Source organism: Coffea eugenioides, chromosome 11, assembly GCF_003713205.1.
Source record: "Coffea eugenioides isolate CCC68of chromosome 11, Ceug_1.0, whole genome shotgun sequence".
NCBI lineage: Eukaryota > Viridiplantae > Streptophyta > Magnoliopsida > Gentianales > Rubiaceae > Coffea > Coffea eugenioides.
Genome location: NC_040045.1, coordinates 44,711,672 through 44,735,543, shown reverse-complemented (window position 1 = coordinate 44,735,543; position 23,872 = coordinate 44,711,672). Strand labels below are relative to the sequence as shown.

General features: G+C 35.8%; 4 protein-coding genes across 4 annotated transcripts; 1 reads left to right on the top strand and 3 right to left on the bottom strand.

The window, feature by feature from the left end:
• Window positions 1-519: 519 nt before the first annotated feature.
• Window positions 520-2,363, bottom strand: LOC113751689 (RING-H2 finger protein ATL46-like). Its single transcript, XM_027295787.1, has one exon. It carries the CDS (start codon window positions 1,782-1,784, stop codon window positions 747-749), a length of 1,038 nt encoding a protein of 345 aa, XP_027151588.1. The 5' UTR covers window positions 1,785-2,363; the 3' UTR covers window positions 520-746.
• Window positions 2,364-3,617: 1,254 nt separating this feature from the next.
• Window positions 3,618-4,973, bottom strand: LOC113752689 (beta-D-glucosyl crocetin beta-1,6-glucosyltransferase-like). The gene has a single exon (XM_027296770.1). The coding sequence runs from the start codon at window positions 4,971-4,973 to the stop codon at window positions 3,618-3,620; it is 1,356 nt and encodes a 451-aa protein (XP_027152571.1).
• Window positions 4,974-9,611: 4,638 nt separating this feature from the next.
• On the top strand, window positions 9,612-20,131 carry LOC113753154 (threonine--tRNA ligase, mitochondrial 1). Its single transcript, XM_027297253.1, has 20 exons — window positions 9,612-9,900; window positions 9,993-10,230; window positions 10,353-10,412; window positions 10,838-10,927; window positions 12,028-12,102; window positions 12,180-12,308; window positions 12,593-12,682; window positions 13,827-13,915; window positions 14,010-14,106; window positions 14,192-14,278; window positions 14,839-14,923; window positions 15,030-15,124; window positions 15,480-15,512; window positions 15,584-15,670; window positions 16,437-16,529; window positions 17,440-17,532; window positions 17,739-17,960; window positions 18,190-18,261; window positions 18,547-18,618; window positions 19,604-20,131. The coding sequence occupies exons 1-20, from the start codon at window positions 9,620-9,622 to the stop codon at window positions 19,697-19,699; spliced, it is 2,184 nt and encodes a 727-aa protein (XP_027153054.1). The 5' UTR covers window positions 9,612-9,619; the 3' UTR covers window positions 19,700-20,131.
• An 863-nt stretch (window positions 20,132-20,994) lies between these two features.
• Window positions 20,995-23,058, bottom strand: LOC113753960 (protein RICE SALT SENSITIVE 3-like). The gene is made up of 7 exons (XM_027298240.1): window positions 22,877-23,058; window positions 22,699-22,752; window positions 22,397-22,570; window positions 22,206-22,311; window positions 22,014-22,055; window positions 21,861-21,917; window positions 20,995-21,746 (listed from the first exon to the last, which is right to left on the bottom strand). Exons 1-7 carry the CDS (start codon window positions 23,011-23,013, stop codon window positions 21,243-21,245), a joined length of 1,074 nt encoding a protein of 357 aa, XP_027154041.1. The 5' UTR covers window positions 23,014-23,058; the 3' UTR covers window positions 20,995-21,242.
• Window positions 23,059-23,872: the final 814 nt, after the last annotated feature.

Sequence of the window (23,872 nt, the reverse complement as noted above, 5' to 3'; positions counted from 1 at the left end):
TGGCAATCGTGCAAGTAGCACACATTTATGTAACATCATCTTTTCACATTATTGCTTTTAGAATTTTTTTCCACAGCTCAGATTAATGGATGCATTTCAAAGATTTTATAATCTACCCGGATTTAATTCGGTTTATCCAAAAATTAATAGTACAAAGAAATGACTCAATCTTAGCCATGAATCGTCCCAACTTGTACTTAATTGTTAGACGTAAAAAATCCCACGTTTATGCGCTGTCCCTCCCAACCGGAAATGGCAAAAATTAAAAACTCCCATATTTCGGTTTAGACTTTTCTTGAAACCTCAAATCCCATATTTGGGGAGGTACACTCATTTGGCAACTGCAATACTAATGATACCAAGAAGTAAAGGAAAAGAGACAAAGCATGAGCTCATAATTAAGTTCATTTTGACTCTAATACACGATGCAAAGATCTAGTAATAATGCACACCATGAGCGCGGCCGGCATGAGGTAAATAGCAAAGAATTTACGAAAAGAAAAGCATGCTCTTTGGGAATTTGAATGAAAGATAAAGTAGTAAATGTTTGCCATCTGACCACAAAGTGATGAGAAAAGACGCATCATTCCATTGGTAGTAGACCACACAAAAAGAATCAAAAGGGAAAAGAAGAAAGCAAAAGCTTTAGTAACTAAAGCTTTTATTGATGGTTAAAATGGTGTGGAAAAATGAACTCAAAGTAGCAGACCAGAAAGGGAAAAAAAAAAAGAAAAAAAAAGGGAGTCCTAAGGGCATCTTGCTATAGACTTGTGAGTTCTGGCAGTCCATGGCAAACTTACATTAATTGAACTGGAAATCTGGTTCTCTGTAGAATTCTGGAATTTCCCTTTGTTGGAGTTGGACCACAGCCAGACCTTGGAAACAGAAAAGCTTTCACCTTTACTTCTCATGTTTATCTTCTTCCCTTCGATATCCTCATCATTCAAGGAATTCCCATTCTGTCCACCTTTCTCCTTGGCTTTCTGTAGCCTCGGATCAAGACCATTACCTCTAGGTCTCTTGTGACACAAAGAAACTTGCAATTCTGAGTCAGCAACTACATACTGGAAAGAACCCATTGAAAAACATCTTCTTGCATCCAAATTACTGTTACTAGTCTCTCCCACTTCAATATCTTCACCTCTTGCACAATCGTTTGGGCTTGTGTTCCTAAATTTGCCAAGCCTAACTGAAAACACCCTCTTTTCATTAATACTATTTTCAGCCTCAGATGGCTTAGGACCACAAGGAACAGCAACGCCTACGTTCCCTGAAACCACCCAGTCTTCATCTCTTGATTCATCAAACTCAAAAACTGGATTTTCAACGGAAAATTCAGGGCTGAAAAGGGTCCCTCTGCAAAGTGGGCAAGTTGAATTTGACAATAACCATGTGTCTATACAATCTATATGGAAAGCATGGCTACATAGTGGTAACAACCTTAACTTATCTTGCTCTGAGAACTCGCAGAGGCAAACAGCGCAATCAAACGGCTCTTTTAAGCCCATTATATCTTTGTAAAGAAAAACTGGTAAAGCATCAATAAAGGCTTGATCTAGACCTGAATCATGAAGATGGAATAGCTGTTGTAACTGTCTCTGGTAAGCTTCAGAACCAGACAAATCAGGATATCCATTAGATTGAGAATTTTGTGATGACCTCCTCCTCATGAGGAACCTTACAAGCAAGTGCAGCAGACCAGAGATGAAAAATACAACTGCTAATATCACAATAATGAAAAGAATTGCAGGACTAATCTTACTTCCGGATTGAATCCAAGGCATTTTTAGCACCAAAAGACCATAACTTTCCTCCTCAATTTTCTCGAAGTCCCTGAGCTTAATTTCTACCACTAATAGTTTGCTGCTTTCAAGAAACCATTTGCCGATATTGCCCAGCTTGAGGACAAGCCCAGCTCAGAGATTAACGCGAACAAGTAATGGACCCATATTTCCTTCCCTTCTCGCATTTACAAGAAACCCAATTGGATTTAATTAATGAAGACACAAGAAAAAGCAAATCTTTGATACGGATTCGGGGTGCAATCGCAATAGAGTACCCCTACTTAAGCATGATAAAAATTCAACCTTTTCTGTTGCTTTTGAGTAGTAAACTGGGAAACTAGAACTTTGGAGGTGATGTCAAGATTTTAGCAGCTTACCGAATAGAGGCTCCATGAATACCAAATCCCCAATCAATCAATCTATATCTGGTACAAAATCCACGAATGATGAAAACTCTTTGGAGTTGTCTTTTGTCTTCCTTGTGTTTCTTGGATGATGTGGCCTTGGACAGTTCTGTTTGCAGTGTAGCAGAGACTCTGGGACAGGCGTCTCTCCCTCTTTTAAAAGGATGCACAATTTTCTCCTTTTACAAGGTTTCAATTTATATCAAGTGGAGGGAGAAATCGCTGATTTGCTGCACTTAAGCCCATGGACACCAAAAAAAAAAAAAAAAAAAAAAAAAAGAATTACTTGTTCCCCTTCGTGTTTTTGTTTGGTTTTGTTTTTTGCTACAAAGAAAAGGCCATTCCGCAAGTATTATAAGATTTTTTTTTGGTTTTTTTTTTTTAACTTTCAAAGCACAATAAGTGTTTTTGGATTGATCATTATTTGAAAATCCCAAATAAATAATTGCGTGATTAATATTATCCATCTTGGCAATCATCCCCGCCGATTCTTTAATTGCTGTAAAAAAAAAAAAGAAAATTATTATGTCAAGTATACCGAAGAAAAGCTCAATTATTAAAAAAAAAAGGAAAAAAAGAAAATAAAAGAAAAGAAAAGCTCAAGTAACCAGGTCAAGGTCTAGCTAAAAAGAAGACCAGATGATCTTGACTTGAGGTTTCGGGTTGAATTCCACAGGCATGAGGCCGCAACAAGAGCCCATCATTTTTTATCCAAATCTTTGCTGGCACCCGAGAGAGAAAGTCTGGACAACAGAATTTATAAGGCTACTAATTTCGCCTTTATTGAATCATAAAGTTGGAATTTGTCAGTTTTTGTGCAAAAGCTTTGTCAATTAATTAGCTTGGCGATTCTTTTTCTTTTCTTGGTTTATCATAATTAACATATCAGGCAAAGATATTCTTTTGTCCTCGTAAAATTTTTTCGATTTTCATAGGGAAAATATTATTGTTATTATTATTATTCAAATGGGTCCTCTATAATAGTAGGATATTCGAACGGCAAAAACTACAAAAGCATGAAAAAGAAAAAAAGTGAAACTCCAAAGTAACAGTAATATACTAAACTGAAGTAGGTAGTATTATATATTACTACTACTTAAAACGTAGCACCTAACATGGCATATGTTAGTAGACTGTACGTTGAGATGCCAACAATCTACGGCAAACTCACGAACAGATAAAACGCCAAACGACGACCAAAACACGACAATAGTAATAATATTTGATGGTTCTAACATTTTGACCATCATATCAAAACCTAGTCCAACCGCAAAAAAAACCTGATCAATATATAAGCTTTGATGGTTTTGATATTATAACCATCATGTTAAAACCTAGTTTAATTAAACACAAAATGCTAAACAATATACTTACTCGATGGTTGTGCTATTGTAATTAACCATCACATATACTAAACACGAAAAAAGAGCTAATTGTAGTGCAAACCATTTCTCTTATTCTTTGTTGCACAAAGTTGAACCAGCTCCTTCACGACATCATCGATCTCTTCGTCTCCTTTCAACTCCAATTTCTCTTGCAACTCTCTCGCCTTTTTCCTCACGGATTCTCCACTTGCCTCCTTCGTGACTTTGTTAATTGTTTCTGCCATTCTTTCCCTGTGAAGCTTTCCCTTCGAGTCTCTCAAAACCTCCACCCCTGCGCCAACTTCTTCAATCAATCGAGCATTAATAGGTTGGTCAAGGTGCATAGGCATGGCTATTATTGGCAAGCCAAATTTCATGCTCTCCATCACAGAATTCCAACCACAATGACTCACGAAGCCACCAACGTTAGGATGGGTCAAAATTTTTGCTTGCGGAGCCCATCCATTGACAACGAGTCCCCTCTCCCCAACCCTCTCGAAAAATCCTTTTGGCAAAGTTTCTTCAATCACAATGTTTTCTCCTTTAGGAAACCTCACAACCCATATAAAATCTACATTGCTAAGCTCTAAACCGTGGGCAATCTCTTCCATATCTTCCTTCGAGAGAAAATACTCACTCCCAAAGGAAACAAAAACGGTTGAACCCTTTTCTTTTTTGTTTAGCCATTGCATAATTCTACAATCTTCATCGTCTAGTACAGGGTCTTGGACAAGAGGGCCAACGGGTACAACTTTCTTGCCAGTTAAGCAAGAAAAATAATCGAAATATTTCCCTTCAATCTCCTTAAAACCCTTGATCAGAATAATCTTAGAAGATCGCTCCATGCAATTAACAACGCGATATGTATCACGGTCACGCCTTTTCAAGTTCTCAACAAAAACGGATTCATAATCGCGATAAAAGATTGTGTTACCATAAGGGTACTTCGTACCTGGATTCTTGAAGAAGTGCAGCCCAAAAGAAGTCATGGTGGCGCTACTGCTGATAAACACAACAGCCGGGATATTAAAGGCTGAGGCAGCCTCTGGAGCCCATGGCTGAAGAAGATCGTAAATAAGCAAGTCAGGCTTCAAACTTTTCAACACGTTGCAAAAGTTTGGTTCAGCCATGTCAAAAGCGTCCTTGAGGGTGGGCATCAGATGGGGTGGGAGGCCGTTGGTGGTATGATACTCAGCAGGAAGTTCTGGCAACTTGGGAAGATGGAGTTCAACAAGATGAATTGACTGAGAAAACTTTTCAGTCAATTTTGATCTCACAGAACTGAGGGTAGCCGGGGAAGAGCACAGGTAAACATTGAAGTTTCTGGCGGTGAGTTTCTTGGCTAGTTCCAAGTAAGGAGAGACATGTCCATGAGCCAGCCATGGGAGCATGAGAACGTTGAAAGTTGCATGATTTTCCATTGATGATAAACAAAAACTCACAGGAATTTCTCCCAAAAAAAAAAAAACCTCACAAAAACGCTCACAAGAATTGCTCAAAAGCTCACAAAAAACTCTCACAAGAATATTAACTGGGGATTGAAGAGACGAACTTCTGTGTGGTGAAGGTGGGGAGGAGAAGGCTCCATTTATTGAGTTTTCGGGGTGATATCCATGGAAACTTACCTTGTTGATTGTGCAATTAAAAGGAATGAGAATATTTCATGAAATTTTGGGAATCAGAATCTTAAGGCAATCGTTCAGTATGTCAAGTTTCCATGCAAGACAATATATGCATTAGCCTTGTATTCATTTCTCAAAATATAACCGATTTTATCTCCCTTCCATGCATACCAAAATTTTAAAATTATTCACGTGACTGTTACATATGGAAAGGTGATTATTTTTTCCTTCTAGCATTCCTTGTATGAAAAAAATTTGATCAGTTGAATACTTTTAACGCTCATTAAACAACTTTATGCAGGTAAAACTGTTCAATTCTCAATTTCACTTGTACATTTCTCTTTTTATTTCCCCCTCCCCCCACAAAGAAGTATGTAGTACTTTTAACTGTCTTGTGGCTAGTGAAGTTGTTTGCAAAATTAATTATCCTATGGATCGTTAATTAGTTGCATTAGTTTGGAGTAGGAAGCCATTTATTACGCATAGATCAGACAAATTTGGATAAAACGGTTAACTATCTTTTCGAGCATGCGGTGGCTGATATTAATACTGGAAATATTTAACTAATCAAAGATTTTGAGATTAATACAGAAAATTTTTAATTAACCAAAAATTTTGAGATCTTTTAGTACAAGATGCTATGAGAAAAATTCCTTATTACCCTAATACAAAATACAAAAAACAAGGAGGAAAGATATTAACCGGGGAATCGGGTGGTGTAAAGGATATAGAGCATAAATGAGCATAAGAAGAATTGGTAAATTTGCTGCAGATGGTGATATCATGACTGAAACCCTAACCAACACATCTAATTATGTAATGCATGGATACGGGGTTTGATGTAAAGATTCCAACTTCCCATTGAATGTAGAGTCAATAATGGTCTAACAATAAAAGACTTAACAATTTTGACAAAAATTTCTACCAGCCAAATTGTTTCTAATTTCCCTATTGGAGATTGATTTGTTATTAAGAATTTAGTTCATTTTTTGGCTATAAAAGTTTCTTAATTTTGTATTACAATAAAATCTATATAAATTAATAACTTCTATTAAATAATAATTTTTCGTCCTGATTCGGACTAACGAGCTAAATTAATAATTTTAATAAATAACATGACAATAATTGTTTTGAAAATCTTATGTAACTCTTTGGCCCCATGCGTATCATAAATTAATTTCATTGAAATTATATATCATATTTTCCTAAAATATGGCTATATTGTTGTTTTTTTTTTTTCCAAAAACCTATTGTTGCAATTATTTTTGAAAGTATGTGGGATGCTTTCTACCATACTCACATAATACTTTATATATTTGATTAATCGTAGTTGGAAAGATACAGTTTAATAATGAGATATGTAAGAAGATTTTGTGTTTGTTATTTCTAAAAAGATTTGCTTGTCATTTATATACATAATGTTATTAATTTGATTCTTTGTATGCATTTAATAAAATGGAAGTGGATATGTATCATTTAGTGTTTCTAAATCTTTTTTCCTTCTGATAATAGAAAAATGATATGAGTTTCGTATATTAATATAATTAAATTATACTTTCAAATCAAGAAAATTAGGATTGGTTTATATTCTATAAACTATTAGCCTCCTTTTATTAATTAAATAATTCATATTTTTATAAAATAAAATAAAATTTTAGTTGATTAAATGAGTTTTTTTTTTGAATTGTATGTAAACTTGATAAATTAATAAATTATTAATTTATAGAGATTTTACTGTACGTCAAATTAAGAGACAAATTTCCCACAAATTGTGAGACTTTTTTGTTAGCATATTTTCTTGACGAGTAAGCTTAAGTTGCCCGAGCCCAAGTCTTCTAAATGGCAAATGAATGCCCGACCTAAGAGAGTCCTCGAATACCCACGAAATTCCGCTGAAGAAAAACAATTCACCAATAATCGATGGGCCGTGATTCGGACAATTCTTTGGGTCCTCTTGAAATCCAGGTTAACCATTGTTTAGCAACGCTTAAGATGTCACACAACAAAATCAAAAATTTAAAAAAAGGAAAAAAATGATAATTTCTAATTTAACTCTCAATTATAGTCCTCCTTTTTCTCTTTCCAGGGTTTAATGTTTTTTTATTGATTCTTTTAAATTATAATCATTTAATACATGAGGTACAAATACCATGCAAATGCAAAAGAATATAGGCAGTATATCCAAAACTCAAATTCAGAGGTTGTATACAACACCTCGAGCTTCTTTCTTTCTTTCATTTTTTTTTTTTGGGTTGAATCAATGATCTTGAGCTTTATGTTGAAACATAGTTAAAATGTGAATATTTTGCTTTGCGAGCAACTGGTACTTGACATTCTGATTATTTAACCTGTACTCTTTACGTTTAAGATACACAAATTACTAATTGAAGAACAAAATCCTCTTCTTTTTTTTTTTTTTTGTTACTCTTACGTGGTAGGATATATTTAAGTTTATTGACGAACATAAAGAAGCAAGTTTGCGTTCTGAACCCCCCCTCCTCCCCTTTATAAACGTTCGACCAATTTAGCAAGAGCTAAGCTACCTTCTTGTTTTTTTTTCCCCTGGGTACTAGCAGAAGTATAGGGTAAACTCTTAGTACTTGAAATTCATACTAAATTGAAGAACTTAGATCAATTTGCCGAATAAATAGTGACAACTGTTAAGGGAAAAAAAAAAAAGGGAAAAAGCTGTGTGTAGTAAGACGAATAACTCGTACCCCATTCCATCCTCCTCGGACGTCCAAAACTTATGGCACAAGTAATTTTGAGTTTCTTAAAAATTATCGTACATAATTTGAGATTCTTTGTTAACCTTCTTTACAAACAAGTAAGTTTGTTCTATTGGTTGAAGGAAAGTCTTAGATTTGCTGCAATTTGGGAAATATGCCCTTACACAAATATGATTATCCTTTTTTTTTTTCTGTATTTCCCGTTTTTGGTTACTACTCATTTGTTTATAAAAACTTTCGTTTTTTCAGTTTGTCGGTTAGGTAAGATTACCGATTTCTTCTTTGACAAGAAAAAAAACACGTGCAAATTGTTTATTCACCAAATCAAATGGTGATTCCCTTGTAGCCCACGCCAGTGGTTATTACATTAACCAGAGCCCAAATATGGCCCGCCGAAATAAATAGGCAACCCCAACACGGCCTCCAACCAGTACCTTGTCCAAACTGTCCTTCCCTTCCACCGAACCCACAGCTTGAATTAGTAAAATTTCTCACATAACGCTTGATACAAAGCAGCAGTTGCTTTAGCTTGCAGAAAAGCCAGCCAACGATGAATTTTTAGGTTGCGTTTGATAAGATTAAAGTTTGAATTCATTAATTTATTAAATTGTTAAGTATTAAATCTAATACATTTGAATTTATATCACATTTAGTAATAAATAAATAGCTTATCATTTAATTTTGGGAGTAAATTTTATCTAAAAAATTTAGTGCCACTTAATTAATTCAGTTGTTCAATATTTTTTTTATCAAACGGTTTGAATATATTAAGATCTGAATCTATTAAGTTTAAGTGCTGAATTGAGTTATTAAATATAACTTTCAAGTAGTTCTTCACTTTTCTTAACGTGTTTAGAGAAAAGTTATAATTCGATTAAGCAACTCTAGCTGCTTTGGCTAAAGCCAAAAAAAAAAAAAAAACTCTAGTTGCTCTAGCTGGTTAAACTAATGATCTAACTAAGCATATACTCACTCATCCTATGTTTTCTTCTTATTCATAAACTAGGAATAATCAAAAAATTTTTTTTTTGGGGTGCGAGTCTATGCTCCAAGCTTTACAAAAGAAACGAAGAGAAAGGGAAGGCTTTAAAAGTTGAACTACAAAATAATTAATTTGGTGCCACGTAAACGGCTCACTTTAATTCATTGGTTATTATTCAAGTTAGTTGAAAATCACCTAATCATAATCAAAGCCCAAGTAATATATTATAGTAGTCAAACCCGAAACAGCCTCCTACTAGTAGCCCACTGCTTGGAACCCACGCTTGTTAAAGCGACTCTCCTCTTCCGCAGTAGCCCACCGCTTCAAATCCACGCTTTAACAAGGTCATCCTCCTCCTAGTTTTCATTTATTTTTATAATTTCAGATTCTTGTTTGACATATTTATAATCCTCTCAATCTGCACAATGTGCATCAATTTAAGTCTCTGTTTGAATTGATCATTTAAAATTTTTTTTTTCAAATACAATATTATAGTAATACATAAATAAAAATAACTCAAAAATATCTCACTTATACAATAAATTAAATATATTTTTTCAAAAATATTTATAATAAATTTTTTTTATATATACTACTAAAATAAAAATTTTTAAAAATATAAAAAAACAGTTAATTCAAACATAGCAGCATTTTTCACCGGGTATTATTAGTATCATTTATACTCCGACGTTTGATCCTACTTTCTTTCAATTGAAACCCTCGTCCACGACTGTATGCTATTGACTTCCCAGCTCTGCTGGCGCTTCGCATTACTTCTACGCCGTCTTCCTCCTCCGCCGTCCGCTCTGCATTTTAGAACCCTTCTACTCCGCAACTGCTCTTCATTGCACTCGCCGCCCCTGCCAATGGGCACAGCTTCGAATGATTCCGGCCTCTCCGTCCCCAAAGACGAAGCGTATCTCGCAACAGTTATCAACAAACGCATCGACCTCTTCAAATCCATCCAAGACCGGGAAAACCTCCAGCGCCTCTCCCTGTCCCCTGACCCCATCAGGCACGAAACCCTGAACCTCTAAGTTATATAATATAAAGAATTAATGACTTACGTTTAAGAATAATTTAGTTCTTTGGGTTTTGTTTTGTTAGGATTGTGTTACCTGATGGGTCAGTGAAGGAGGGGAAGAAGTGGAATACTACCCCGTTTGATGTGGCGAAGGAAATTTCCAAGAGCTTGGCATCTAATGCGTTGATTGCTAAGGTGGATGGGGCTCTATGGGATATGCGTAGGCCATTAGAGGGGGACTGTGAGCTGAAGCTGTTTACATTTGATACCGATGAGGGGCGAGATACCTTTTGGCATTCAAGCGCCCACATTCTTGGCCAGGTTCAGTGCTCTTTTTTTTTTTTTTTGAGTTTTCCCAGCTGCATTCTGGTTTTATTTGGTAAAAACTGCATATTGATTGAGCATTGTGGATGTTAATTCGATGTGTTTTATTGCCTGTTCAGTCACTAGAGCAGACATATGGATGCAGATTGTGCATTGGGCCATGTACCACAAGAGGGGAGGTAATTTACTAATTTGGGTGCTTTAGCTGTTCATCTTTGTAGTATACGCATTCACTCGAATATCTGACATCCAAGGTTTAGAATGGCCAGAGTTGGAACGTTGAAAACTTCTTTAAATATGTTAAAGTTGGAGGTGCTTCTGCGTCACACTGATAAGCTTTTGTGACTAAATATTCTTTGGAATCAAAAGCTTCCATGTCACTTGTTGAACCTTAGCTCTCTGTTTGACCCGTAATTCCCTCAAGAAACTGGATTTTGCTCTATATGGTGAATTAGCGTTTTCATATAGGCTGACCATCAAATGTTTTCTGTTCTCTCCTGTTTCTATTTTGCATTTAAGCTGTTTACCCTTTTGCCTTTTTGGTTAATTAGATAGAAAATGCATGTTTATCATATTTTCATGCTCTGAGTTGCTGCTTTTGCAGGGTTTCTATTACGATGCTTTTTATGGTGACTTGGGATTGAATGAGGATCATTTTAAAAGGATTGACGATGGGGCTAAGAAGGCTGTATCGGTATCTCTCTTTTCTATCTAAAATTGTATAATTGGTAAAATCTGTGTTCTATTTTGTGCTTGTGAACAGTGTGCCTGTTTTTCTTTTCCATCTCTTAACATGTTATTGTTATTTCAATTTGTAGGATTCTTTATTTCTGATTTTTGTGCTCTGATGCTTTAAGACAATGGCAAACACTTTTGATTAACCCTTTCATAGCTATTACAGTTTCACTTTCATACAACTTTTTCATTGTGATGTTTCATATACTTATATGGAGAGCTGATATTGTTGTGATGTACCATATATTTATACGGACAGGCGATATGATAAGCATTCTCACATAATTTTGTTATCATTTTGGGCTCATAGAAACATCTTGATCCTGGAATCCTATTTGAAATCCTTAGATCTTCTTTTTCAAATAGGTTTAGCAAACTTACTTTCCTGGTACTAAAAGTATGAAAGACTCTGCAGTCCTTCCAGTCAACATTTTTTGTTTGAGAATATGGTTTTCAGTGTGCACTTGTGATTCTATGATGCTTGAACTGAGATTCAGATGAATTATTGTCAACTGATTTTCTTGTAGAGATAGTCATATATTTTTCCCTGCTATATGGTAACATCCAATTCAGCAAGATGGTTTGGGGTCAGCTGGGATTTGGAAGGACATTCATTTAGGTAACAGTTGGGAAAATGTGGCACATTGTGTTACTAGTGATATTTTTACATAAGAATACAAGTATATCGTTGCTCTGGAAATGTATAAAGCTTCCAAACGTATATCATTTTGGGGAAAGTTTTAGATGCATTTCGACCTTTCAAAATAAAAGTATCTTACATGCTATGGAATAGATGTTAATGAAATTAAGTGTTAAAGAAAAATATTTTAGTGTTTACCAGAAGCAAGAAAAGATAAGAAAATGGGGAATGTCTGCAACTTCTGGTATCTCAAAAGTTGTGAAAACAGTAAAGAGGACTTTATTGTACTATCAGACAATTTTTGATGTATTGCATTTATCTTTCTACTAATGATTTATGCTTCTATGATTCCAATGATTTGGGAGACATGCCGCTTTCTTGCAACAGAGTTTGTTACTTAACTACCTTTTTGATATCAGGAAAAACAACCATTTGAGCGCATTGAGGTTACAAGAGATGAAGCTCTGCAGATGTTTTCCGATAACCAATTCAAGGTAATTTGATATCTTTTGAAATGCTAGTTGTTTGTGGGAGTCAGTTTTATTGATTGTAGTTTATCTGTTTCAAACAGGTTGAAATCATTAATGATTTACCTGAAGATAAAACTATCACCGTATACCGATGTGGTCCCTTGGTTGATTTGTGTCGTGGGCCACATATACCAAATACATCCTTCGTTAAAGCTTTCTCTTGTTTAAAGGTGAGGTTCTGATTTCTGTACTCTGGCTGTAGGCCTCATCTATATTATTTACAAAGCAGAAGCAAGGGCTTTTCCTGTTAGTTTTTATATTTCCATTCTTGCCCTCATTGATTGTTTCTTAGGACACGGATGAACCATTAATGCATTGTAACTTGCATCATTGTTTCGCATAAACTTTTTCTTTTGACTTGCACAAGCAGAGGATGTGTGGCTTTTCCACAGTAGGTAAAGAAATGCATTTGTGAAACATTTATTCATATTGTTGCTATGAATTGTAAAATTAGGCTTCCTCAGCCTATTGGAGGGGGAACAAAGACCGTGAAAGCTTGCAAAGAGTTTATGGAATATCATTTCTGGACCAGAAGCGTCTGAAGGTAGGTTTCATGCTTTTCTGTTTCCTTTTTGAGTAAAGGCTTATTTTTGCATTTTGTCGCATCATGTAATTAGTATGGCATCTATCTTGTCTCCTGCTATTTTGGACCACCATAGTTCTTATTATTAGATATGGTTCTTTGTTTAACTTGTCAAGACATGCCATTTGAATGTAAAAGCAGTTATTAATGAGTTGTAGAAAACACAACTAGTACATGTAGGTGTTTATTTTTCTGCTTAGTATAACAAAAGCTATTTGGTACTTGTATTCATGCCTATCTAAGTTTCATTAGGCAGTAGACATGACAAGATAAAATAAAACTTCTATGTGGATTTAATCTATTGAGCCATTTTGACTCTTTTCTTGTCATTCTGCAATCCTCATATATAGCAACAGATAATTGGACATGCAATTGGCACTTGCTGCTTCAAAAATATTTAGGTAGCTAGTTTTTCAGGAGTGGCACTAATTTTGTGCTTTTAGCTGCTAATTTCTGTACTCCATGAATTCCTCAAGCGCATTCGTTCAATGGCATCTGAGTAGCTTGAGAAGTTTTACATAAATATATTAGCTTCTTGAAACTTATGGCATAAGGCATGAGGTTTAGAAAATATGGTTTGTTGCCAGTTTGTTAATGCCTGTCCCTTAGCTGCCCAATCAAAAATTATCTGACCTTGTGAATCATGTAGTAACTTGCATGATAGTCGAAGTTGGATGTTGAACTGATGATGTGTGAAAAACTGAGTATTGAGAGTGATGCTTCAGCTTTTATGTTCTATTCTTGCTATCAACTCTTTGTCACTTAATATGATGGGTCATGGTTCTTTTTTCCTTCTTTAGAGAGTCAGTGGTAAGAAAGTTCTTACTTGTTGAAGATTTCCCTTTGTTAGATGTTTCTTAATTTGTAAATCTTGCATGTTCTCTGGTTGATGTATGCTCAACATTTTGTTTGGCAGGCTTTTTAAATGAAAATATATGGCTTCCACTTCCTGTTGTCAGTAATTGATTTCTTTACCAGTGGATAGTATATCTGCAAAGTGCTAAGATAAGCTGTCAGAGCTTCGATTTGCATTTTGTATAATATTGGCAGGGTGAATTCTATTAGATTTTGAGCTAGGATTTTGACTTGATAATCTTTCTTGCAGCAATACAAGGATGACCTGGAAGAAGCAAAGAAGTATGACCATAGAGAATTGGCTAAAAAACAAGAACTTTTCTTTTTCCACCCGCTTAGGTAGGACCGTGATGTTTTCATTTATCGTACTGTCTGGTCAAATTTGTCAAAATGCCTATGAGACCTAGTTTGGTTGGTCTTGCATAATTTGCAGTCCCGGAAGTTGTTTCTTTCTTCCACGTGGTGCTCGAGTTTGCAACAAACTCTTTGAATTTATACGAAATGAATACTGGAAGAGAGGTTATGAAGAGGTTGGTAATGTATAATGAACTACTACTGTCGCAAACATGTTGTATTATCCATTGAAGTTCACATCTTATGCTGTTCTTTTTGTAGGTTTGGAGTCCAAATATGTATAACATGCAGTTATGGGAAACTTCTGGTCATGCTGCAAATTATAGGGACAATATGTTCTTATTTGAGGTCAGAAATCAATTTAGTCTTTATTATGTATTTTATGTTGTGGCACGACTGATATTTCTGTAGTTGCACTTGCAATTAAGGAGTTTGCTAGAAGTTAGTGCGACTTAATTTCATGTAAACATGAAAGTTGGCCTAATACATTTTTGCCTGATCCGTTAAAGTCCGTTCAAATTTCGAGACTTGAAATTAATAGTCACTTTCTCAAAAGATTGTATTTTTATTGCGTTTTTTCCCCCATCCCTGAGAAGGCTGATATTCCCACTTCTATACTTCATGAATATACTTTTTCTTGTGCTGTTCACTTAATTTGGGTACTTAATACCAATTTTTAATAGGCATTGAATGTTAAGGGGGAGCCTGGGTTCTTGTTCTGATTTATGTTAATTTGTCATGGAGGAAAGAGTGGCATGAAACAATGAGTTTGAATTTTTTGCTAAATTCCAGTTTGGATGATTCAGCAGATGGGTTTTATTTCCATGGAATGTGGTTGCATAAAATATGGTTGGATGATCTTAGTGAAATTTAATATGAATGAATGTGTTTTCTTGGTTATATTGCAGATTGAGAAACAACAGTTTGGGCTCAAACCAATGAATTGTCCAGGGCACTGTTTGATATTTGATCACAGAGTTCGTTCATACAGGGGTGAGCTATTCTGATATAGTTTTCCAACTCTTTTGTCTATCATATTTGTAGAACACTAGTATTGCTCTTTAATTTTTACTATTCCAGAATTATGCTTAATTTTCAGAACTACCTCTTCGCCTGGCTGATTTTGGAGTCCTGCATCGGAATGAGGCCAGTGGTGCACTTACTGGTTTAACTCGTGTTAGGAGATTTCAGCAGGTATTAAGACAATGATGGTGATGGTCTAAAATCATCTGCATTGGTTGATGATTGCATCTTGATTCCATTCTTTTGAGTCATAGAGGAGAGGATAATCTAATAACACAAGTGATTTGTAGTCTCTTTCTAATAACACAAGGATAATCTAATAACGCCATCTTTCTCGATATTCTTCCCAATACAACGGTTACTCTAACTTGGCCTCGAATAGCTATGTATAGTCTCCAACACTATATAATAGTCTGATATTGTGCTCAGTATTGTTTTTCATGGATATTATTGAAGTCTTTTGCCATTAATTCTTGTTCTAGTGCTAATAGGTTTGTTTTACTTTGAAACTTTGAATTTCTGGCAGGATGATGCACACATTTTCTGCCGTGAATCCCAGGTAAGGCTCTAGTTTATTAGCCTTTGAAAATCTGTTTTGACTCCTGTTGTTAAATAACCATCTTTCGACAGATAAAAGATGAAGTCAAGGGTGTGTTGAATTTTATCAGTCATGCCTACAATATATTTGGGTTCACCTTTGACTTGAAATTATCTACGGTATGTACATTTGGTCTTTTATTATGCGGCCCTTAGTATGCAAATTTAGGGCATCAGTGCATGCTGTTCTTCCTTTTGTTGGTGGTTTTGCACTAATAAGTATTGTAATGGCATTGCTAGTGTCACCAGAAGTTGGTAGCTTTTGCCTCCTTGTTTTTGTTTACATTATCTGTTCTTCACTTTGGTGTGTAGAGCCTTGTTGTTTATGCGTGCTGCTGCTTTTTGTTCTCTATTATTTCTTTTTTCCTTTTTAAACTTTTCACTGCTCGAGAAAGTAGAATTTGACGAACTAACATTTAATCGAGATTATATGTGTAGTTTAAACTGGGCAATCTTTTAGGTCAATGGAATTGCGCAACTTGTTTGTCCTCAGGAGAGACCTGATTATTTATCATTAGAAATGGAGTGTAAATCCAGAATTATGTCTCCTTTAGAAGTCACTTGATTGAATGCCAAATTCATCTACTGAATGGCTTGTTTGTTCTGATTAAAAGGAAAAAGAAGCATAAGCGCAACATCTTATTGCATGTTATTTTGGGGAAGTAATGGATGCTATCTTTTTTAGGCATTTAGACAAGATGCATTGGCTTCATCGCATTTGATCTACCACTAGTCTCATTACTGCTCCTGATTTACAACTTAACAGAAGCCTTACTTCATGTTGTCTGGGATTGGGTTGAAAAGACATGTTACTTTTGCATGAAAAATAGATTTAAGTTTACAGATCTCACATGCTTTTTTGTATTTCATAATCCTTGGATTGCAGAGGCCTGAAAAATATCTTGGTGACTTGGAAACATGGGAAAAGGCTGAAGCTGCTCTTAAAGAAGCATTGAATGAGTTTGGGAAGCCCTGGCAGGTTTGTCCTTATCTTTTCTTGTGAATGAACATAAGTTTGTTCCACTTGTTTCTATTAGTTTTTGTAATGAAAGAATTAGAGTATAGATGTATATGGTGTTAAACCATCAGTTGCTCAGCCAATTAGAGCTCTGGGGCAGTTTTACTTTCCCCGGTCAATGTGCTGTTACAGAAGATTTCTTATATGCTTATCTGTGTCAGATTCTCAAGCATAATTGAAGTGGAGTTCGTTCACAGTACCCTATTAGTGGGTTGGTCTGCTTCTGTCATGCTTGGGATTAGCACAACCTTTTCTTTCCTCTAATGCATTGCAGACTGGTTCATACCTGAAAACACTTCTTTTATTTTCTGCAATTAACCCTGGCATGCGATTTGGAAATAATCTCTTAACTCCATTCAATTTGGGAACAATTTATCTTACTATGACTGGCACTGTATGGTATTCAATTTATCTCAACTCCATTCATTTTTGATGCATTAATTTGTTCTCAAAATATGCTTAAAGATGATTTCAAGTCTTCATCCTTTGTCAAGAACAATGCTATACTAAACCCAAATTCTGCCCTAGCTTTTACACGCTCAAAATCTCTGGCTATAATCTGCAGTAATAGGTTTAGAAAATCTGGTGAGGCTTTGTCTGTATGGTCTTTCTAATGCTGGTTAAGAACATGAAAGAAAGTCAAAACAACTCAGTCATTTATCTGATTTCTTCACTCAAAACATCTTATTTTATCTGAATGGCTTCTCTAATTTTAACCTTCAATATGTATAAAGTAACTTGCATTCAGTGATCTGTTCGAGTTCATTCTTGTTACCTTAATTTGCTGTTTCTCGCTGCTTATATGTATCAAGAAGTACTGCCTTTTAATTTTCTTCTGTTGGTCCCGTGGAACTCTTGTTTTGTTTATCAGATAAATGAAGGTGATGGGGCATTTTATGGGCCGAAGATTGATATTAGTGTCAATGATGCAATGAGGAGGCAATTCCAGTGTGCAACATTGCAGGTTAAGTTGTTTCTTAATTCTCTTCAGTAATCACTCTCTCTCTCTCTCTCTCTCTGTGCGTCTCTTCTTTTGCTTGCTGTTATGTCTGAAATTGTTTAGGATTCTATGTTTTCCTTTTATTTTTTTCTTCTTTAAGAATTAAGTATGCTGTTGTTAGATTTACCAATTAATTGCTATTTTTTGTTAAATTATTGTTGTTATTTCAGCTGGATTTTCAACTTCCTTCTCGTTTCAACTTATCTTACACGGCAGAAGATGAGAATAAGAGGGAGAGACCTGTTATGATACATAGAGCTATTCTTGGTTCTGTGGAGCGTATGTTTGCTATACTTTTGGAGCATTATAAGGGGAAATGGCCATTCTGGCTTAGTCCACGTCAGGCAATTGTTTGCCCTGTCTCTGAAAAGTCACAACCCTACGCTCTGAAGGTCAGTACCATATGTGCTTATGCATTATGCTCATTGAAAAGCATTTCTTTTGTTCTTGACTTGCGAATTTACTTATGCATTGATGCGTCAAATTATATTTGATATCTGGAAGATGACATGGCAAATCTTCTTATTTGTGTATTATCATAATACAATGTTTAGATAAATGTTTTTCATTTTTTCATCAATGCTTCTGAAACTGCTGCAACAATTTGTTTTCTTGTTTTAGCTAAGGGATCAAATTCATGATGCTGGTTATTATGTTGATGTTGATGCAACAGACAGAACAATCCAGAAAAAGGTCCGTCAAAAGTTGCTCAAGCAGCATACTTTTCCTAATTCTTGAGCGTATATTCTCATTGTGTTGGTAAACAATTTAATGCTCAAGGAAGCAATCCTTTCCTCAGGTTAAGGAATTTCTTCCTGAAAAAGAGAAAATTGTTTTTTTTTTTTGTTTTTTTGGGGGGGGGGGGAGGAATTTATGAAGGGAGAGTTGTATTTAAAGTATAAATTGCTCCATCGATGTTCTCCTTTCTATTTATACTGTGTTAGAATATAAACATTACTATATTCTGGATTCCTTTAGGTACGAGAAGCTCAAGTAGCACAATACAACTACATCTTGGTGGTCGGAGAGGAGGAAGCCAAAACTGGACAGGTTGTACTCTTCTTGTATAATATTGAATCAAATTTAGCACTTTATGTTTGCATAGTCTGTGCATTTCCCTGCCAAATCTTGCAAACATGTCTTGCTGTATTGGTATGGGTTGTTGCTTTGACATGAGTTGATAATTTACATCTGCCTCCTGATTGATAAAGCTGGTCATATGGCATAATACATGGTTCTTTTCATTTTTGGTTGGGAGATGGGGGTTTAATAGTTATCTTTGATGGCTGGTTCATACCATCCGAATTGCCTTTCTTTCTCCATCTTCTGACACTGCTTCTACTATCCCTAGTTTTTCATTAAATAGTTACTCTTTTAATTTCGAATATTAGCCATCTATAGGATATGGCTGGGTTAATTACCTAAGTTCCTCGGAGCAAAATATCGCCCTTTGTTTGTGTTCCTTTTTGTAGCGGGACTGTTTAGGCAAATCATTCATTCTGTTCACGAGATTTTACCAGTTATTAATTTTCTTGAAAAGAAAAACTGATTCCAGTTCAATTTGATAATTCACCGGTTGTGTTCTGCAAGACAAATTTGATTGGATAACAGTTCATGAGATCTTGACAGTGTCTAAAGTACTTGTTGATTTGTGTTATCTGGAACATTGAGGTAGATGACCTAATGTAGTTACAAGAGGACGTTATTTAAAAAAAGCAAGCATTTTGGGATTTGCTAGTAGCATCTGCAATCTAGTAAACGGAATGAATTACAGAATTTCCTATAATCTATCAAGTGGTATTGTGGAAGAAAAATTTTGAAAACCCATTAGCTTTTAAGGAACTAAATAATCTATGTGAAAATTTTTAAAACCAATTAGCTTTTGAGGAACTAAATAATCTATGTGGTATCCAGAATTTTTATGCTTGTAGCTTTCTTTGATTAATTGTGCCTTTTCATTTAGCATTACGATAGAACAAGATTCTAGCATCTAAAGGGTTCTGATTTCCTTGGAAATGTCTTGAATCCATTCCAGGTTAGCGTGCGAGTGAGAGACAAAGCCAGCCATTCTGTCAAGAGTGTTGAGGAACTCCTATCAGACTTCAAAAATGAAGTTGCAGCTTTTCGTTAGGAGCTTGGATCTGCTGAATTTACTAGAAGAAACGGGAAAGGCTATCTCACAAGGTTTTATAAGCTTTGATGTGCAAATCAAGGACTTGTTGTAACCAAAATCAGTTACACACAATTAATTGTGTCACCAATATAGAGCCTCAGTTCCATATTTCTGTGTAATATAGACATTAAGTGGTCTAATGTGACAGTCGTCTTGAACTAATGCTACTACTGCCCAAAAAGTCTCAGAGGTTTTGTTTCACGTTCCAATGTAGAATTTGTCCAGTGTGGTGGTCATTGTAATTTTCATCTCATTTGGATTAGGGTTCGACAATTTGCGCTCTCGAAGTGGAGACTGGAGAGGTAGAGTTGAAAAATGCTTAGACCATTTATGCAGTTGAAACAGAACTTGCTTTTTACCTTTAAATTATTCTTCGGCCTGTTTATGTTAGACTTGGTTTTTCTTGATAGGCGAATGTAAGACTTGTCAATTTGTAAAATTTACTTTTGTCTCGAATCGAATTAGATGAATCTGATAGTCGACCTTAACGCCGAAGTCCAGATTGGATCCTTCTTGTCCTCGCATACAGAACGATGCGATTCTTCTACTTTTCTTCCTACTTTTTTTTTGTTTGTTTGTTTTGTTTCATTCTATACAGATGATTGCATAAGCTTCTTATTATTCTCTAAAACCACCAATTAGAGGTTACGAAAAAAAAAAAACAAAGCTTTTAGGCATGGGAGGCTGGGTTTCATAATCATTTAGCAATGCCGAAAGCGAACTGTCTTACAGGTAGGTCCTCGTCCAAATAGCAAGTGTTTCATGACAGACAACAATGGTAATATGTCTTTACCATCAGCTACAGCGGATGACCGCCGAGAAACCCTTCAAATCCCGAGTTCAACTCTTGAGTACGGATTTCCAATCAAGAAAATCTGTCCATCTCTCAAACAGTGAATTTGATTATCCTCCGTATGGTGTCTCGTAATTTTTGACCTCACGTCCGGTTGGTAACTTTTGCAGCACTGCATAATGTTGTCTTGTGACAAAAAAAGATTCTTGACAATTAAGAGACATCTTCTTCTTCTCATCTTATGACTTACAAATTTCTTTTCTATTTACTCTTTAAACGTGACTGCCTCGGGGTTTTAAATTGTACAAACTATATAAGGTCCACAAATTCACAATGGAAATAAGGACAAAGCTAAAGAAGAAATAAAAGTGTAAAATTATAGTACTAGTATGCTAGAACTAAGTGCCGCCAACTTGCTGGTTTATAAGCACGTTGTTCCTCATTTTTAACCAAGCTAATCAGTTAAAGATTATGAACTCCAGTTATCATGGATGTGCCCGGCACTCCAAAGAGATACAAAGCATATACTACTCTACTAGAAATTTATACATTCCACACAAGAATCCGTCCTCATTCTACAACTGAAAAGAAGAGGTCAATAGGAATTACATTCGCTCAGACATATCAGAACAAGCTCTAAAACAGTTGAAATTGCGGAGGCTGATATACTCTTCTAACATGAAAATGATCTTAAACGATATTAACCTCTCATTGGTATCCATGGTTATGCATAGCCTCAGTAACATTCAGGTCCTGATGATAGCCAAAATGATGATGATACGACGACATTGAGCTACTACTCTCACCAGCATCCTTCTCTTGCTTATCCTCCTCAAATTCTTCCTTGGCAACTTTCTCCGTCCCCATCAACTCCATTGGTTTATTCATCATTAAATACTGGGGTGGGGCTTCACCGTTATAAGCTGGCATTGGAGGGGATGAAGCCGGTACCACCACAGATGGTAGTTTGGAGAGAAGGGCTTCAAGACTGCTCATTGATGGAGTTATTTTCATGGGCTGATGAAGATGGTCGTAGTATTCGGCGTGTGGTGCAAGGTTTCCCTGGAAGTGCCATCCTTCTGTTGCTCCATAACCATCAATCTTGAAAGGATATGCTGCTGATGATGGATGAGGCAGAAGAACTCCGGGAATGCTTTCGATGTAACCGAACTTCTTTCTCAGTAATACGACATAGCTCAGATCCTCGACAACCTTATTGACATTATTCAAAACACAATGTTAGTAAGCAGAAAATTGACTTTTTGAGTTAATTCGACATAAATATGAGAGTGCGAATAATGTTGCGAGAGACAAGGAGGAGGAGACCTTGTGGACGGCTCCTAATTGGATGACACCTTCTCTAACAGCAATCAAAGCTATAGTCTACAAGATCATGCATAGGAAACTAGCTGTAAGTTGATCTAGCATGGTACGTACTTTAAGGTGGATGTATGAGTGATTAATTTCGTACATACATACCTTAATACCAGACTGAAATTGAGCTTCCCAAGTCCTAGGATGCTGTCAAGATGATGTAATTAAATTCAAGGTAGAGTACAAAAACAGTTTTATGTTTCCCTCCTTTTAAATAATGAGTGCACGTACGTAGCATGAAGTTAAGACTGTCATGTACACGGTGATGCATATGATATAGATAGAGGAGTTCCTTACTGAGTCAGCTGAGTTGTGCCATGCCGACAAGAAGTTGATTTCTTGGTCATTTGGCTCTTTATAGATCCACTTGTGGCTGTGATCAGCAGCTACTTTTCCAATTAAACTTCAACAAAGCATTCAAACTTCAATACCTACTTCAATTATTCAGAAAATATTAGAGAAAGAACGGGTCGATCTAGTCCACTTACCCTTCACCATAGTTGTAGATTTCATGGGACATCTTGAAGAAGAGTTCTGGTTGAAGTCCTTGATAGTGTTGATATTCACAATTCCCATAGACTGAAGAGCTTGGACATTCTCCAGTGTTGATCTCAGTTGTTGAGGCTGCAAAATTGCAGAAACCATCTTCCCAAACCAATATCCTGGCATTTAGTAATTTGTGACTCATTTATCTCTAGCTTACTTTATCAGCTTTCTCGTGCAGAATGCAGAGTGGTTACTCATGATCATAAATCTCAGGAATGAGTTATAAGAGACTAAGAAAGAATACCAGTTTCTTCTGTTTCCTCTTGACCTATCATATACTCCTCCTTGGCCATCCCACCTATTAATTAGAAGCACAAAAATGTCCCATGTCAGTTGAGCAAATTGCATTTTAGGTGAAAAAGAGGAAAGTCTTTTTTTTTTCTTTCCTTGGAAATATAACTAGCTAGGTTAGGCTCTTTTACTTGGGTGGTGGATAGTTTCTAGGCAAGATCCTCCAAAAGACAGCATAAACCCATTGAGAGTTTTCATGAATGCAGAGGCTTCTTAGAGTGTGTTGAAGAAGATGAGTAACAGCTAATGAGCTGAGTTGTTCTTCCATCGCTACTTTAGTTTTAGTCCTTGTTGAGTGTTGAGTCTCTCACACTCTTTCTTCTATTCTATCTTCAAAAGAAAGAAAAACCCAGCATCCCTTTCTTCCTTTATATAAGGCCACTGGATAGTTGCCACCACCATGGAAATCTCAAATTTATACCTCCGCACGAAGGCCCCCCTCTCTTATTCTCTCTTTCTTAATTAGGCTTTAATTTCTACCGAAATGATTTCTTTAGGCCCACACTCTTTTTCCTTTCTACCCCGTTTCCAACAGTTCCTTTGTCAAACCTCTATTCATAACCATCCAATACTTTTCACTACTTCTCCCTCCAATAATGAGTTATCAGACGGACCAAACCTTATACTAATTCTACCTACATCATCATGAGTAGATCCTCTGGAGTCTATATCAGAATTCATTTTGAAATCTTCTCAGCCCTCGGCCCCCAAGACCTTGTTTCCCAGCCATTCTGATTTCTGACACCATATACTCATTTCAGTCCCAGGAAAATTTCCTCTTGCTGTTACTAATTAATTTTTACTTTCCTCTTCATTTGACTACTCAGCATGTTTTTTTTTTGGGAATTTTTTTTCTCTTATTTCCTCAAGTATTCATAATGAGTTACGTGTAAAACTTGCATTGGGATAATTTTTTTTTTTTTTTTAAGTGGGATTTTTGTAGTTAGCTTAAATGACTAATATAGGTCAACAAAAATGCAGAATGTCACAAGATATGCTCTATTTTGTAGATGGTCCTATACCATGTGTGCATGTTCAAATTTGCCTGTTATTAAAATGGCTGAGCTCAAAAAAATTCACATGATGATCTTTCCCGTTACGTGAATGAGTCTCTTTTGTAGTTTTGT

Bases quoted from the DNA above. Each gene is read 5' to 3' on its own strand.
- LOC113751689 (XM_027295787.1), bottom strand. From the start codon at position 1,784: ATGCCTTGGATTCAATCCGGAAGTAAGATTAGTCCTGCAATTCTTTTC.
- LOC113752689 (XM_027296770.1), bottom strand. From the start codon at position 4,973: ATGGAAAATCATGCAACTTTCAACGTTCTCATGCTCCCATGGCTGGCT.
- LOC113753154 (XM_027297253.1), top strand. From the start codon at position 9,620: ATGCTATTGACTTCCCAGCTCTGCTGGCGCTTCGCATTACTTCTACGC. The intron at 12,103-12,179 runs GTAATTTGATAT...TGTTTCAAACAG, and splicing joins TTTCCGATAACCAATTCAAG to GTTGAAATCATTAATGATTT. The intron at 16,530-17,439 runs GTTTGTCCTTAT...TTTGTTTATCAG, and splicing joins AGTTTGGGAAGCCCTGGCAG to ATAAATGAAGGTGATGGGGC.
- LOC113753960 (XM_027298240.1), bottom strand. From the start codon at position 23,013: ATGGAAGAACAACTCAGCTCATTAGCTGTTACTCATCTTCTTCAACAC. The intron at 22,312-22,396 runs GTAAGTGGACTA...GCTTTGTTGAAG, and splicing joins ATCTACAACTATGGTGAAGG to TTTAATTGGAAAAGTAGCTG. The intron at 21,747-21,860 runs GTCTCCTCCTCC...AATGTCAATAAG, and splicing joins AATTAGGAGCCGTCCACAAG to GTTGTCGAGGATCTGAGCTA.